Source organism: Oncorhynchus keta, chromosome 30, assembly GCF_023373465.1.
Source record: "Oncorhynchus keta strain PuntledgeMale-10-30-2019 chromosome 30, Oket_V2, whole genome shotgun sequence".
Taxonomy (NCBI): domain Eukaryota; kingdom Metazoa; phylum Chordata; class Actinopteri; order Salmoniformes; family Salmonidae; genus Oncorhynchus; species Oncorhynchus keta.
Genome location: NC_068450.1, coordinates 57,693,375 through 57,710,895, shown reverse-complemented (window position 1 = coordinate 57,710,895; position 17,521 = coordinate 57,693,375). Strand labels below are relative to the sequence as shown.

At 43.5% G+C, this 17,521-nt stretch overlaps 1 protein-coding gene and 1 long non-coding RNA gene across 3 annotated transcripts in view; one reads left to right on the top strand and one right to left on the bottom strand.

The window, feature by feature from the left end:
- Positions 1 to 17,521, bottom strand: part of LOC118363173 (FERM and PDZ domain-containing protein 4-like) — a 66,170-nt gene that overhangs the window by 15,622 nt on the left and 33,027 nt on the right. Inside the window, exons 2-3 of one of the 2 annotated variants that reach the window (XM_052488639.1) lie at positions 2,441 to 2,557; positions 345 to 508 (exon numbers count right to left, since the gene is read on the bottom strand). In XM_052488639.1, coding sequence (XP_052344599.1) covers positions 345 to 508; positions 2,441 to 2,557 — 281 coding nt within the window. Of the gene's footprint in view, positions 1 to 344; positions 509 to 1,694; positions 1,886 to 2,440; positions 2,558 to 17,521 lie in introns of those variants that run through there. The other variant, XM_052488640.1, reaches the window with a different exon arrangement.
- On the top strand, positions 10,033 to 11,369 carry LOC118363141 (uncharacterized). Its single transcript, XR_004821360.2, has 3 exons — positions 10,033 to 10,594; positions 10,840 to 10,974; positions 11,227 to 11,369. It is a non-coding gene; the product is annotated as an uncharacterized LOC118363141 (long non-coding RNA).

Below are 17,521 nucleotides of genomic sequence, written 5' to 3'. Positions count from 1 at the left end.
CCTTGAAAGGTCGGTGGGAAAGACAGAATTAACCCAAGTATGTAAAGGTATCCGTGACACATACACCACAATGTTATTTGGCTTCACTAAAATGTCTTTGGACACTTTGTGCCAATATCATGTTCAGTAGATTTCTGAACTTCATGTAGGGATAATAGCTGGATATGATCCCATGAAACAGCTACGGCCCTGTTCTGACATGAGTGTCATGTATATTGATGTAGCTTTAAATTCCAGCTCTTCAGGCGAGTTCGGTCAGTGATTATCATGGGAGATGTAGGCGGAGGGATATACCAGGAGGGGTCATGGGAGACGTAGGCAGTTGGTGGGACATTGATGCATACCAGGCGTGACGGAGCGGACCACCACCGGTTTTTCGCTTCCGGCCACGAAGCCGAACCCCAGGACGGGGTCCCGTCTCATCTCCACCAGCCGGGGGGCAGGGGGCACCTGCTGCACCCCATCCAGACGGTGCACCTCCTCCAGGGAGCTGCTCTGGGACACGTGGCTGAGAGGAAACAGGAACAGGCAACGCATCATCAGAGACAGACTCAAAAGAGCAGCCTCTCAGTCCTAACTGATCCAACAGGAGACTAAGGACATAGGACTGTCTTGACGAGAACAGTGTTTTCCCTACTATTGGGTAGGCCTCACAACGAACTCTTTTGTTCCCTGCCTAAAAAAATGGCTCCAGTCCCACAACTGACAGAAACCAGCGAGAGAGCAGTGGGATCAGTTTGGAATTGGGCCCCAGAATGATTCTGTTATTATCTCCAGTAATTTTGTAAATTTATTTGACCTTTATTTACACAGGTAAGTCAATTAGGAACACACTCTTATTTACAATTACGACCTGATTCATAAAACCAATCAGCAGTCTGGCACCCTGTATCAGGGTGGGGTCAACATTCTACAAATAGACACTTCCCACGTAGATAACTTGCACATCTAATTTACACTGTGCTAAATAACACTCCTAAACCAACTGACACGCACACGCACGCACGCACGCACGCACGCACGCACACACACACACACACACACACACACACACACACACACACACACACACACACACACACACACACACACACACACACACACACACACACACACACACACACACACACACACACACATCCTACATTTGTGATTCTGATGTACCCACTGCACCATACCCACAGTCCACATCCTCCATGTTCATTGGTTTCTGCCCTCTCTTTACCTATTCCAAATGGTTCTGACCAGGTAATCCATACATGGGTACACCAAGGGCACAGTAAACACTGGAATGTCTCATACTCCCTGGATATCGAAGGATCATATCAATAGTGTGGACTGTCTGGGATTGAGGATTCAGAGGGTTCTGTGTATTATCATTATCCCAAGTGCACAGAGAGGGTGATGTATTTGAAATCCACTCAGTCATTTATGCCCAATAGGAAGACCCGTCTATTATACTCTGGCCAATCAGAGAAATATATTGCCACAAAGCCAGATATATTGCTCTGAGACCAGCCATATATTATCCTCCTAATACCTGTCTCACATCTCAGATGGTGCAGCTCGCACACACACGTAGGCAGGCAAGCACGTACATTCCCCTTTGCCATGAAGGAGAACAGCAACATTTACTAAACCTGTAACGGTACGTTATGCTAGGTTAGGTTAGGAGAACAATCTCTTCTGTTTACCTGTCCTCATCCATTTATTTCTCGCGCCTAGAAATCCAATTGTCACGCTCCCTTATCTGCACTACGGTGTCATCTCTGTGAACGCCACCCCATCCTCACTTGGGATCAAAGAAGCCTCCGTGCTAGTGACACGTCTAGAGATAGGAGACAGCACCCTTTCCTTGTTCAGAACTCCTGCGTCACTCAGGGGAGAAAAGGTGTGTTTTATGCGTCCACAGAAGTAGCAAAGGAAATCAGTATTCCGAAAGAATTCAAGACACTGAGGCAGTCTACGTCAGACAGGGATAAAGGGATGGAGTTGGGGGGGAATCAGTATTCCATTGGCATACTGTTGATACAGGACACGGGAGAACTTGACGTGTCTGGAATTTCCAGACAAAATTGGAACGACTGACCTTTAAAAACACCACACTAGTCCTCATAATACTTAGGAACCTCCATTACAGCGTACGCGCTCACTAGCATCTGTCATAACTGACGTTTTGAGTAATCACACTTTGTCACGCCCTGTGAAGCATGTTGGGGGGAAATTTGATTAGAGGATCATTTAAAGTATATGTCAGGACTATTAATCAAACAATGTATGTGATCACAATCACTAATTATATTGTGAGGCACACTCACTGTGCAACAATGAGAATGTTTGAGAATGTTTGCGCATTATAGGTGGACTTGAATTCTGCGGGGCGGGGGGTTGGGCCTGGACACTGTTGTTGTACACCCCCCTGGGGAAGGATGGTACTTACTTGCTGAAGTAGTCTCGGCCGTCCCTGGAAGAGCCCATATCCCAGCCATAGGGTGTTCCCGGCAGGGTGCCCCAGGATCCAGAGGGGGGAGGCCAGCCCGATGATTTGGTCTTGTGGCTGAAGCAGAGCAAAATGAGGTATAAGGATGATCGTATGGATGTCTTATTAATTTGTGATGTTGCTCTGAGCAGCACCTTTCTCGCTGCCTACCCACTACTGGACTATGGGACATTCTTTTTTCATGGTCCTTCGAGTTGGATATCTACATAATTGGCTGCTACGGTCATTACATAGCCACTGTAGCCAAGTCCTGCCACGAAATTGTGTCAAGAGTGTGAAGGCATGAGACGGTTAGAGAACCCCGAGACGACCGTCGGACGGCTCACTGTAAATGAAATGAATGACGCAAAATCGAGACGTCAAAGCACAACGGGCTTCAAACTAATGCCAGAGATCCGTGAAATTGGTTTTGTATCAACAGCACTAAAATTGGCACCCTCGCTTGGACAAGCTTTTGCATAGAGTGTGCCTAGAGTCAAAACGTATCGTTGCCACTCTCAACCCTTCACAGGGCCAAATCATACAGCACATACAATAGACACCATCTGTTGATTTTTGTTTCACATACAAAAGATTGGCCTCGAGACTAACACTCTCCAGTTGACTTTGAAACCGTGAGGTAGAAATGACATTGATGTGACAGTGCAACGACAACGCCAAGCCAGGGCGCGATGGAACAGGGAGGACGTCAATGTCAGGAACACACAGTAGGTGACAAACACCCACAGATTGATGTGTCACAGTGTGTTCGGTCTCACTCTAGCCTTCCAGCCTCCACGCTGCATTGACGTCTGCTGTACAACGTGGTAAAGGCAACATAACAATCAAGACAAGATCAGAAAACACGTTTTTATTATCAGTAGCCTTTCTTTACGGACACAAAACCCCAGTGAAAACAATTTAGCGTGGATTTTAAATCAGCTGATACTTAAATAGCCCTCAAAAAATATCACGCTTAAGCCATCAGTGGGACAATATCACCCCCATTATCCCGTCGACATGCTTGTGTCTCAGCTTGTGTCTCATTGTGTTGAAGAGGCTTTTGGTCTAAACTCGAAATCAAACTGCTGTGGTGGATTCAGAGCTGGGGCCTTCATCTCCTAATCCTCCTCATCAGAGCCAAAACAAATCCACCACTGTCTGTGTTGTGTGTGTGTGTGTGTGTGTGTGTGTGTGTGTGTGTGTGTGTGTGTGTGTGTGTGTGTGTGTGTGTGTGTGTGTGTGTGTGTGTGTGTGTGTGTGTGTGTGTGTGTGTGTGTGTGTGTGTGTGTGTGTGTGTGTGTAGTAAGAGGATTTATAGGAAGAAGAGGAGGAGAGGGAGTGTATGAAAAATGCCATTCCACTAGAGATCTGATGTCATAGACTAGCAAGGAGCAGAAGGGGGAGACTGTTCCTCAAAAACAGTTGATGTACGGAAGGGAAAGGGAAAGGCTATTGATGTGGGAACCCTGTTGTCTCAGTGCAAATACGCTCATTGTTTTTGCAGGAAGGAAAAGTTGTGGGAGGGATTTAAAAAGAGGAGAAGACTGATAATAAAAGATTCAAATGATCAGTTCAATGATCAACATCATCACCATCATCATCATAAAACAGAGCGGCTGTACTTTGCATGAATAAATAAAGCAACCATTCAACCCTGAAGCCTGTAATCAATATGAAACGTGGGCATGTAGCAACACTTTTCAAGGAAATCGAAAAGCACTTTCCCTTTCAGAGGTAGAATTGGTATTTTCTGAAAAGCTTTTGCTGCAACTCCCCCAAAGATAGAACCACTCAAGGCCTTGAATCAATCATTCGGATTCAACTCCAAAAGCTCCCAAAGAACTAAAAATGAGCAACAAATTCAAAAAACTGAACAATTATCTCTTGGCCATTCTGAACAGAATGATGGTGAATCGAATCAATTCCTAAAGTTGTTTAAAGATCCGGGCTTCTAGCCTAATGCCTAGCTGTGAATGACAGCCAGTCTCATGATGACACATAGTCTGTTGTATGATGGTCATAGCCTCCTGAATGAAGTCGTACATCCTATTGCTTGGTTACACCTTACTTCCATTGATTTCCCCTTCTTTTGATCAGGTCCGTAAAACACTTGAAACAAACAATGGCCTACAGTGGCAAATTACACAATCTCCCTGCACTGGATGTGTGTGTTGTGCGTGTGTGCGTGTGTGCGTGCATGTGTGTGTGTGTGTGAGCATTGGGAGGTAACAAGTATTCTGGTCTCTGGACAGTTTACTCATTGTGCAGCGAAATATCTTCGCTATGTCTAACCTACGTGCTTTGAAAAGGACCACGCACAGTCTCCAGCTTTCCCCAAAACATGTCTGAAACTATCTCTGTTGGAGAAGAAAGGTTTTCGCGAGGATGGAGTCTAGATTTGTCCTATTCTTCAAGCAAGAAGTGTGTCAAAAGCCATTTTCTTTTTCCTGAGTGCTCCCATCCTCAAATACCCATCTAGTTGTGGACTATTCTGTGGAACCACCGCCAGCTATGATCGTCAGAGCAATTAGTGCTTGGTTCAGAGGATCGCATTCTTGTCAAGCTCTGATGGCTGAGGAGACCTCATGCCGTTAGTGCTAGCAGGCTTTCGTCACACTTCACACAGCAGTATGTTCAGCTTGGACGGCTCCTCACTCACCATGCTCCAGCAAGCAGGGGTAAAGAGGCTAGACCGAGAGAGAGAGAGCGAGAGAGAGCGAGAGAGCGAGAGAGAGAGAGAGAGAGAGAGAGAGAGAGAGAGAGAGAGAGAGAGAGAGAGAGAGAGAGAGAGAGAGAGAGAGCCCTGGCTAAAACCCCTTTCTCTTTCTCCCCCCACCACCTAGACCTCTACCCAGACATTCAGCCACAAACACACAAGTTAATAGCTTTTCCATGATGTTTTAGTCTCCATTAGCACAATGCCAAAAAAAAATGCTTACAATCTCCCTTCCCCAGGCTCTGCCTCTCTTTTTACACTCGAAGGAATAGCTAGGCTAATACCCCCTTCGCCCCAAGACTGGGTGGAGGGCATAGAAATATTAAACGACAAGAGAGCACCTCAGTCATACAATTTAATTTTTAAAAATTTTTTTTATTTGACCTTTATTTAACCAGGCAAGTCAGTTAAGAACATATTCTTATTTTCAATGACGGCCTGGGAACAGTGGGTTAACTGCCTGTTCAGGGGCAGAACGACAGATTTGTACCTTGTCAGCTCAGGGGTTTGAACTCGCAACCTTCCGGTTACTAGTCCAACGCTCTAACCACTAGGCTACGCTGCCGCCAATTGAGACGAGTCTCGACCTCGGTCTCTTAAGGAACCAAAATGAGCACGTTTGGGGACAGGAAACATTAACATTTGAGAAAAGTCTATGTTGTGTTTCTTTACAGCATATTTTCACAATATAGCTGTTTTTCATTATTTATTGGCTAAAAGGCCTCCCTTGTTCGGCGAGAGTTCTACAGTTGCAGAGAGCAAAGGCTAAAGTGATCCTGAGTGTATTTAAGGCTTTTTTCCCCCAACAACCTACTCTCCCTCCATCTGGGGATCTTCCATCTAAAGTGTGTAGAGGTTTGGCTCCATGCCATGAATTATAGAAACAGACACAAAGGCAGTGGCTAGAGAGCATCAGTGTGTCCCCATGTGGTTCTACAACGTTCCCTGTGGATGACTAAAACACTCTGCCAGGAGCCATTTTATCACTTCTGCACTCTGCTCCAAACCGTATAAATAGACATGGCAGAATGGAGAGGACTTTAAATTCTACCTAGACGGCGTACATCTTCACAGGTCATGTGGTCAGAATGTGGTATAAAATCAGTCAGGCTAGAGATACTAATAGCCCCACCGATATAGCCGCCGTCGGCAACGTACAATGCAAGTTCTACACATTGTCAATCTATGATCTTGACTTCATCTCCATCCGAGTGCTGTGACTCAAGGCATCCCATGAACTTTTTTCCCCACCACCAGCAGCCTACTAGAGATTCCTCTCCCCTCCCATGTCGCTCTGTGGTGCTTCAGAGAGTCATAAATGAAACATCCCTCCACGTCTTTAAAGGATGCCCTCAATGTGCTCCCTATTAATACAGCATGGCTTTCTGAAGATGACAACATGCTTCAGCTCTCACAGCGATGTTTCATGTAACCCGGCCATACCACACCCCGTGCTCTGCTCTGAACATTTTGTCCAGGGAGGATACACCATAGGCCTAGACGAGGGAATGCCGAGGACCACATAAAAACTGCAGGCGTTTCGCAGAGGCAGCTGTCGTTAAAATGCAATGTATGGAAGCTTTTGAGTTGTCAAAAATGTGCATTTTAAGTGGATAACCTTGCAGTTTTATTGGGATTTTGTTTCTCAGAGTTAATTGCTATTCATTAAGGGTTCATTGCGTTAGAGTATGGGAAAAGCATGATGTTCCACAATGTAAAACAAGGGGTTTAGGTTTCCATTCAGCACCACCAGTAGCCCTGAATTGTTCAGCACCATGGACAGCACTAGTGCTCAATCCATCCACCCTACTGAAACCGCACTCAATGCAATCGCCTTGATGCAGCAATTTACTAAAATGGAAGGTCAAGAAGCACGTTGCTGGAATGACAAAGCCTGCAAAATCTCTTTCTTCACTGTCACTTAGTGACTCTCTCTCTCACTCACACACACACACACACACACATAGCCCCTGAGACTTTTGGCCTCCTTGCCGGCATACACAGACCATGTTAGGCTACGGTTCCCAAAGGCTTCCCCATGCTCTTAATCTGATTGCTATTCATTCGTGGCTCTGCTATATATAATGATGTATGTTAATTGGGTAAATGAACAGTCTTGATACTCAGTAACGAATGCAATGATACAGTTACAGCTATCAGCTACATTCTCTAGGTGACGCCACGATTCTCCTTCGTTTACGTGTAGTTTACAGTCACATCAAGTCAAGTGTGTGTATATTGCACACGTGCACACACACACACACCTCCATCGATGCTGATTGCTCTGATCTTACTATAAATGACATAACCTGTTTTGACATCCCCACACCTATCACACTGCGCTTCAAGGGAGCAGAGATCAGAAGGAGAAGAACATGAAAGGCAGAACAAAACAAAGCCATGGCCCTTCTTCCTGTCCCTGAGTGACAGTAGCAGGAAACACAAAGAGAGAGAGAGAGAGGGTCCTGGGGGTGTGCACGCTGTAGGAGGCTGCCATAGAGCCTGCTGGTGGTAATGGTGGTAGTAGTGGGGGTTGATGTTTTAACTCTGGCACATGGTCTGGCAGGCAGCCCACAGCACTGCACAGTACAGCATGACCCTCTGCAGTAGAACAGTAAGGACAGCACACCCTAAGTTGGCTCCACCAGCCAGCCAGTAAGACTCACTCACACAGAGGGAGGGAGACTATCAGTACTCAGTTCAAGACTCAAAGGCTGGCTCTGAACCCTTTGAGATTCTGTTCTGAAGTGTGGTTCCCTAGGGAGCTGATCCTTTGCCCTTAGTCTTATGGCAAGTGTGTGTGTTTAGTAGTGCTCTCTCTATATTGTTTGTCCTAGTCCTTCAAACAATGATCAAATGGGCCAAATGCCCTCTTCAAGGGGTGTCCTTGAGTACTGAATGATGTGGAAAGGAAATATTCTACTAGGGTATTTGGCTTGACTTCCTATAATCTAGAGGCACCTGTCCATTGAATATTTCAACCTGTATCATCCTTCATTTAAAGAAAGCATTAACATAAAGTTATGACATTGCATTATAGCCAATTACTTGGCCCTTTATTTGGCCAGCTGACACACACCTCACTCATTAACAAAGTGATTCATAGAGCTAGGTCACATGCATCTGTGATAGTTTGCAACGGCCGTGTTAATTCTGAATAACACAAAGGTCATTCAAGAGGGATATTTCAAATCCACAGATTAGAGATAAATAATCGCTGTCATTTTTGTTGTTGATGGAAAATAATTTAATCCAGCTATTTCTCACATTATTGTTCTCCTCCCACTTCAATGTGCTGGTAATCCTGAGATAACCTGATAATTTCTATGATTTTATTTTAATTTGATTTATTTCACCTTTGTTTAACCAGGTAGGCCAGTTGAGAACAAGTTCTCATTTACAACTGCGACCTGACCAAGGTAAAGCAAAGCAGTGCGACAAAAACAACAAAACAGAGTTACACATAAACAAATGTACAGTCAATAACACAATAGAAAATTCTCTGTACAGTGTGTGCAAATGTAGAAGAGCAGGGAGGTAAGGCAATAAATAGACCATGGAGGCGAAATAATTACAATTTAGCATTAACACTGGAGTGATAGATGTGCAAGTAGAGATACTGGGCTGCAAAAGAGCAAGAGGATAAGTAACAATATGGGGATGAGGTAGTTGGGTGTGCTATTTACAGATTGGCTGTGTACAGGTACAGTGATCGGTAAACTACAGCTGATGCTTAAAGTTAGAGAGGGAGACATAAAGACTCCAGCTTCAGTGATTTTTGCAATTCGTTCCAGTCATTGGCAGCAGAGAACTGGAAGGAAATGCGGCCAAAGGAAGTGTTGGACAATGTTAGTAGTACAATGTGGACATGATTTGTATAGATTACATTGTTTACTTAATTGATATATTATAAGTTGCAGAACAAGATGTTTTTGTAAATGTTCTCTTTTCTGCCCAAACTGATGTTGGAATTAAATAGAACACATTCCAGACAGTATGATTCTAGCCTAGACCTGGTCCCAGACCTGTTTGTGCTAACATGTTTGGCATGCCAATGAGTGACAGGGAGTTGGCATGATAGCCAGGCTGGCACTTAGGATATTATGATTAATTTCAGTATGAAAACTGACAAAACATATCCCACACATATGGAAAAGGGAGCGCTTATATTGTAGTCATGTGCTGTAGACCTAGATCTTCTAAATGGCTCATAAAAGCTTGTTTTGAGATTCACCCATTTTAATAAATGCTCCGGGTTGCCAGATTAGGTTCTTAGACTTTCTTAAACAATTAGGAAACACGAGTCTCGTTAAGCGATCATTAAGAGATCTGTGCAGATTCTGGTTGACAAAGCCCCAGCTGATGGTAGCAGCTTGAGAACATACATACAGATTTTGTGGTGGGGTTGGGGTGCATCACGTTCGTCCAGTGTTAAACACAGATGAATGCAACATCTGCATTAGCAAAACACTGGAGCACAAACCCCACAGAACAAGCATCACTAAATACATGACAAATACAGTTGAAGTCGGAAGTTTACATACACTTAGGTTGGAGTCATTTCAACCACTCTACAAGTTTCTTGTTAACAAACTATAGTTTTGGCAAGTCGGTTAGGACATCTACTTTGTGCATGACTGTCACGCCCTGACCTTAGTTATATTTGTGTTCTTTATTATTTTGGTCAGGTCAGGGTGTGACTATGGTGCATGCGTATGTTCTTTTTTTAATTGTCTAGGGTGTTGTGTATATCTACGGGGTTTTGTAGTCTAGGTATATGTAGGTCTATGGTGGCCTGAATTGGTTCCCAATCAGAGGCAGCTGTCTATGTTGTCTCTGATTGGGGACCATATTTAGGTAGCCATTTTGTCTAGGGTATTTGTGGGTTCTTATTCTATGTTTAGTTGCCTGTCTGCACTACTCTTATTTCCGTCACGGTTCATTCGTTAAATAAAGAAGTATGTACGCTTACCACGCTGCGCCTTGGTCTCCTCCATACAACGAACGTGACAATGACAAGTCATTTTTCCAACAATTGAATTCTACAGATGAGGAACCATATGTGACATTAAAAAAATAAAAAAATAAAAAAAGCTATACATAAAATCATTATTGGATACCCATTTTCTATAGTGAACTGGTTTCACAAGGTTTCCACGCGCTAATTAAAAATAATTTAAAATTTAAAGATAGGCTCTCGTGGAATAACAGTTTCTGTGCACCACTCAGAATGGACTGACAAGCGCACAACTTTTCTGTTGCTGATGAAAATCGCCGAAATGTGGGAAAGAAACATAAAACTACAAGAATGGAAAGACTGGCAAAGGAAGATCTTGCGGGAAAACCCTATACAAATCGTAAGGGTCAAGAGAACTGTGAAAAGCTGTCCAAAATAGGTATGTGGAAGAACCGTATATCAAGCTAGCTAGCTATAGAGTACAGTAACATGTGTGTTCTGGGTTGTCTAATTTCTAACTATAGAGAACATATTAGCTGAAGTTCGTTGGCTGCTATTTTATACATTATCGTTACAAATGTTATTGGTAGATTTATAGAAGTAACATAGCTAGCTACTTTTTCTCCATCTACCGGATGTTTCGACATGGCTACAGTAGCTAGCTAGTTACACTGTATCCTGCAGGGAAGAGCGTGTTCCACGACGTGCAGAAAGGAGTGTGGAAAGTTGACTGATGAGCGCAGGCTGCATCTTTTCAACAGTTTCTACACTGTCCCATACGAGAAACAGCAAGCGTTGATTCTCTCCGGCTTAGAACAGGTTAGAAATAAGACAAAACGCCTATTATTATAAAAGCTATATTGAACACTTGCATAGTTTAACTTTGACAGTAATGATACGTACATTAACGTTAACTCTAAAAGTGCAGTGTTGCACAATGGTGCAATACAAACTCATTCTGTGTATAGGTTGGGAGTGTGTGTGAAAGATGGAGGTCCTGATCACGCTTTACCCTGAATGTGCTACAGTACGTTAAATTCTGAATTTATCATTGTCATTTTTTTATTGCAGCATGAGGTGAAACGGAGACGTAAACCTGAGGATACAAACGACGGAAACGAACCTTCAAATACCATGTACAGCAAGCAGGCCAGAGATTGAATGTGTGCAAGGTCACTTTCATGTCTGCGTTCCAGCTAACCAACAGCCATCTTCAGGCAAGTGAAAATATGAATTAATGTCTATATGAATATCAATTACAAACGTAGTATTCTCTGTACTCGTTTAAGAACCTGTTAATTGAAATGTAATTGCTTTGGTCAGGTTGTTCAGGAAAAGTTAGGAGTTCAAGCTGAGGCAGGTGAGGATGCAGGGTCTCCATATCAGGCTACTGAGGCTAGGTCTCCTTCAGAAGAGGGAAGCATAGTAATAGGTAATGCGCTATGGATTCCAGCCTGGATTATTTCACTATTGCAGTGCTCTAAACAATCTTCTAAACATTAACAGAGTATCAAATGGATGAATAGCAAATTCTGAAACAAATATAAAAATGTTGGTAACTAAGCTGTCCAAGTACAACCTTAGCATTGAGGAATGAGTGCCGACTACCTTCCCCCTCCCACCGGACAGCACTGGCCTAATTCTCGCCGCCCTTCAGGACCCCCGGCCACAAACTGCAATGGCGCGGTCGGGATTTGTACCCCCGGTTATAGCGACAGTTGCACTCTAAGGCAGGTCCCTAGACCATTGAGAGAATAGTAGTTTAACATCTTGTTGTCTCCTTACAGGCCACATCGGATACATGCTACAGTGAAGAGGGCACCAAGGAGCACATTAGATCTCTTCCAAGAACCCAGAATCACTACTCTCAGATGAAGGGGGATGTACACAGAATACATCAGCCCTGATCTGAATTTGTTGCGACTGTACTGACTCTACAAAGAATACCACATCTGCAAAATTCTGTGTCTTTAAGGACAATTTTCAAACGGCAGTCTCAATTTCAGCCAACCCAGGAGTGACACCTGTGGCAAATGTGACACCTTCACTAAGATGTCAGCAGCAACATCTGAAGAGGAAAAAATGAAGATTGCAGTTGAAAGTGAGTTGCACCATTGAAAAGGCCTACACACGGCTTCAACGTGACTGAGTGGGCTAAAGCCAATGCTGACAACCATGTCATTTCTGTGGATCTACAGGGGGTGATGTACACCCCTAACCTCAACCTCTCTATTTTGCAAGCCACTACCAGAGAAAATATGAGAGTCCTCTGACCATCAAAAAAAAAACAAGTACCAAGATCTGATGACCATGCTCAACTACTTGCCAGCTGCTGCACGCTCTTTTTATAAGTCACTGCAGAGTGAATCATTTGTTTAAACCAAGCTACATAATTAACTGTTTTTTTCTGTGAGTTTATGATCCCCTGAACCTGTATAGTATGTTGAATCTGAATACATTTCAGAAGACATGTCACCCCTATTGTCAGAAATTAAATGTATTGTAGGTGTGTTCTATGTGAATGAATTTGTGTATGATTTGAACCAGCGCAATATATTGAATTGATTTAATTTTAAGATGTTGTTCCTAGTGTAGACGATGTGTTCTGTTGAATTATTTTGCGTGATCATTTGAACCTTAATCTGAATGAATTAAAAACAAATAAGTCATCACATACAGTATGTGAATATTCATTTGATCTTGATTCCCTTTATTCATTACAATATACAGTACATCTCTCAGTCACCACATTTAGCATGAACTCTAAGCAGTTAATACTTATTTACTGCTGTCACCTCAGTACAGGACATTTCTTGCCTTTAGCATGGGTTTAACGCAATTCAAAACTTAATTGCAAAGAGAATGGTTTTGTAATATTGACCTTAGGGACCTGCATAATGACATGCATATTGGCACATCACATTGATCCATGTTTGATATGTGAAAGTTGTGCCTGTTATGATTGATTTGTATTTTTGTAGTTCTATGGTATGTTCACATTGAGGGCTTCATTTTAAATGACACTAAGATTTCATGACTAAATTTACGAGAAGTCATCAGTGCTAAAGTTGATAGACCACCTTTAACTGAACCTCCATACAAATGAATGAATAACATACTGCATTTAAGTTATTTACATGAAGGGCATCTGTACTCGAAAGTACTTAAAACAGGTGTTAAAGGACATCTTACTAGAGTCATGCAAAATATCACATGCTGTTCTTCCACAAACACATCACTGGAGAAACTGTTCTACATTCTAAAAATGAACTGCAATGAAAGTATTTTTGAAATGATAATTGTTGGAAGTTATGGGTATGGTGAATTATTTGTTAACCATGAGACCCCTGAGGTACACAAAATAGTTTTATCTTAAAATTGAAAAATTGTCACATTGTTCTTCTGTAGGAATTGATTGTTTACAGACAGCTTATTTCACTATCTCAATTCCAGTGGGTCAGAAGTTTACATACACTAAATTGATTGTGCCTTTACACAGCTTGGAAAATTCCAGAAAATTATGTCATGGCTTTAGAAGCTTCTGATAGGCTAATTGACATTTGAGTCAATAGGTGTACCTGTGGATATATTTCAAGGCCTACCTTCAAACGCAATACCTCTTTGCTTAACATCATGGGAAAACCAAAAGGAATCAGCCAAGACCTCAAATTTTTTTGTAGACCACAAGTCTGGTTCATCCTTGGGAGCAATTTCCAAATGCCTGAACGTACCACGTTCATCTGTACAAACAATAGTACGCAAGTATAAACACCATGGGACCACACAGCTGTCTTACCGCTCAGGAATGAGATACATTCTGTCTCCTAGAGATACACCTAGAGGGTACCACATGAGGGAGGAGGATGTCTTCCCTGAAACGCAGTGTTGAGATTGCCTGCAATGACAAGCTCAGTCCGATGATGATGTGGCATACCACCCCAGACCATGACGGTCCCTCCACCTCCAAATCGATCCTGCTCCAGTGTACAGGCCTCGGTATAAAGCTCATTCCTTCGACGATAAACACGAATCCGAGCATCACCCCTGGTGAGACAAAACCAAGACTCGTCAGTGAAGAGCACTTTTTGCCAGTCCTGTCTAGCGGCGGTGGGTTTGTGCCCATAGGCAACGCTGTTGCCGGTGATGTCTGGTGAGGACCTGCCTTACAACAAGTCTACAAGCCCTCAGTCCAGCCTCTCTCAGCCTATTGCGGACAGTCTGAGCACTGATGGAGGGATTGTGCGTTCCATCCTGCACCTGTCCCGCAGGTGTGATGTTTGGATGTACCGATCCTGTGCAGGTGTTGTTACACGTGGTCTTCCACTGCGAGGACGATCAGCTGTCCGTCCTGTCTCCCTGTAGCGCTGTCTTAGGCGTCTCACAGTACGGACATTGCAATTTATTGCCCTGGCCACATCTATAGTCCTCATCCCTCTTTGCAGCATGCCTAAGGCACGTTCACGCAGATGAGCAGGGACCTTGGGCATCTTTCTTTTGGTGTTTTTCAGTCAGTAGAAAGGCCTCTTTCGTGTCCCAAGTGCTCCAAGGTTTCAACTGTGACCTTAATTGCCTACCGTCTGTCAGCTGTTAGTGTCTTAATGACAGTTCCACAGGTGCATGTTCACTATTTTTGTATGGTTCATTGAAAAAGCATGGGAAATAGTGTTTAAACCCTTTACAATGAAGTTCTGTGAAGTTTTGGGATTTTAATGAATCATCTTTGAAAAACAGAGTCCTGAAAATGGGACGTTTCTTTTTTTGCTGAGTTAAAAAACATAACAAGTGAGTTTTCCCGTCACTGTACTTCAGCACATTTAAAACCAGACACTTTTAGACTTGACTCAAGTAGTATTTTACTGTGTGACTTTCACTTTTACTTGAGTCATTTCGTATTAAGTATGACAATTGAGTACTTGTTCCACTACTGTTATTCAGCAAAGAGACAGGGGATATGTGTGTGTGTGTGTGTTAGTACGTAAATGTGTGTACCTCCATTAAGTATGATATGTTACGTTACATTAAGAACAGTATGGTTACAGAAACAAGATAAATGACAGAAACGAACACTGATTGACAATACATTTCACATGCTGTTGTGCAAATGGAATAGACAACAGGTGGAAATTATAAGCAATTAGCAAGACACCCCCAATAAAGGAGTGGTTCTGCAGGTGATAACCACAGACCACTTCTCAGTTCCTATGCTTCCTGACTGATGTTTTGGTCACTTTTATGCTGGCGGTGCTTTCACTCTAGTGGTAGCATGAGACAGAGTCTACAACCCACACAAGTGGCTCAGGTAGTGCAGCTCATCCAGGATGGCACATCAATGCGAGCTGTGGCAAGAAGGTTTGCTGTGTCTGTCAGCGTAGTGTCCAGAGCATGGAGGCACTACCAGGAGACAGGCCAGTACATCAGGAGACGTGGAGGAGGCCGTGGGAGGGCAACAACCCAGCAGCAGGACCGCTACCTCCGCCTTTGTGCAAGGAGGAGCACTGCCAGAGCCCTGCAAAATGACCTCCAGCAGGCCACAAATGTGCATGTGTCTGCTCAAACGGTCAGAAACAGACTCCATGAGGGTGGTACGAGGGCCCGATGTCCACAGGTGGGGGTTGTGCTTACAGCCCAACACCGTGCAGGACGTTTGGCATTTGCCAGAGAACACCAAGATTGGCAAATTCGCCACTGGTGCCCTGTGCTCTTCACAGATGAAAGCAGGTTCACACTGAGCACATGTGACAGACGTGACAGTCTGAAGACGCAGTGGAGAACGTTCTGCTGCCTGCAACATCCTCCAGCATGACCGATTTGGCGGTGGGTCAGTCATGGTGTGGGGTGGCATTTCTTTGGGGGGCCGCACAGCCCTCCATGTGCTCGCCAGAAGTAGCCTGACTGCCATTAGGTACCGAGATGAGATCCTCAGACCCCTTGTGAGGCCATATGCTGGTGCGGTTGGCCCTGGGTTCCTCCTAATGCAAGACAATGCTAGACCTCATGTGGCTGGAGTGTGTCAGCAGTTCCTGCAAGAGGAAGGCATTGATGCTATGGACTGGCCCGCCCGTTCCCCAGACCTGAATCCAATTGAGCACATCTGGGACATCATGTCTCGCTCCATCCACCAACGCCACATTGCACCACAGTCTGTCCAGGACTTGGCGGATGCTTTAGTCCAGGTCTGAGAGGAGATCCCTCAGGAGACCATCCGCCACCTCATCAGGAGCATGCCCAGGCATTGTAGGGAGGTCATAAAGGCACGTGGAGGCCACACACACTACTGAGCCTCATTTTGACTTGTTTTAAGGACATTACATGAAAGTTGGATCAGCCTGTAGTGTGGTTTTCCACTTTAATTTTGAGTGTGACTCCAAATCCAGACCTCCATGGGTTGATAAATTTGATTTCCATTGATCATTTTTGTGTGATTTTGTTGTCAGCACATTCAACTATGTAAAGAAAAAAGTATTTAATAAGAATATTTCATTCATTCAGATCTAGGATGTGTTAATTTAGTGTTCCCTTTATTTTTCGAGCAGTGTATGTAGCCCATATATCTGATGCTGTCTGGACAGAAATAGTATGACATGTCATACTATTTTGGTCCAGAAAGCATCGGATTCATGGTCAACACATACTGAGACAGAGCGGCGCTGTTTCGCTCTCTCGGATGCTTTAACTGAGATTGATAAGTCTTTCTGTCGTCGTGCGTCTCGGTCAAATAAATGACCAATGTTTCAATATTTTATTTGGATGGGAAAGAGATACAGAAGTTCAGGCCAGTCCTCTAAGGGACTACAGGAATCGTCTAGCAAACCAAAGGTTGCTTGTTAGAGGGGAACAGTACCATTTTTGCTAACCCTTCCCCAAACTTGAACCTAATTCACCGAATCTGCTACGTACATTCTCCTAACTTTTGTTGTTAGTTCTCCTTACCAGCAATGTAAATTCTCCTCTGAATTTGTCTTTGTTGTTACAGCGCAACAAGCAGCCTGGTCTCAAAGAAAGAGGTATAATAGCATATGTCCCTAAATGTATAATACGTTACATAATCCAATTCCTATGATATTGTACGACCGGGTAAGACGTATGATACTATAATTTCTCGAATTCGTATCCTATTGTACGACCACTATTTCATTCATAGTGTAACTTAACGTAATATGTCATTCTAAACGGATGGAAAGCAATGTATCATTGTGTACGACCACTATTTAATTCATAGAGTAACTTAATGTAATATACAGTATCATACTCAATGGATGAAAGAAATGTACGTACTAAATCTTACAAATTGCCCTGAGGCCAGGTTGGTTGAGCACAGAGTGCCAATATGTCCCTTAAAGATGATTGTCTCTCTTCAAACATAGAG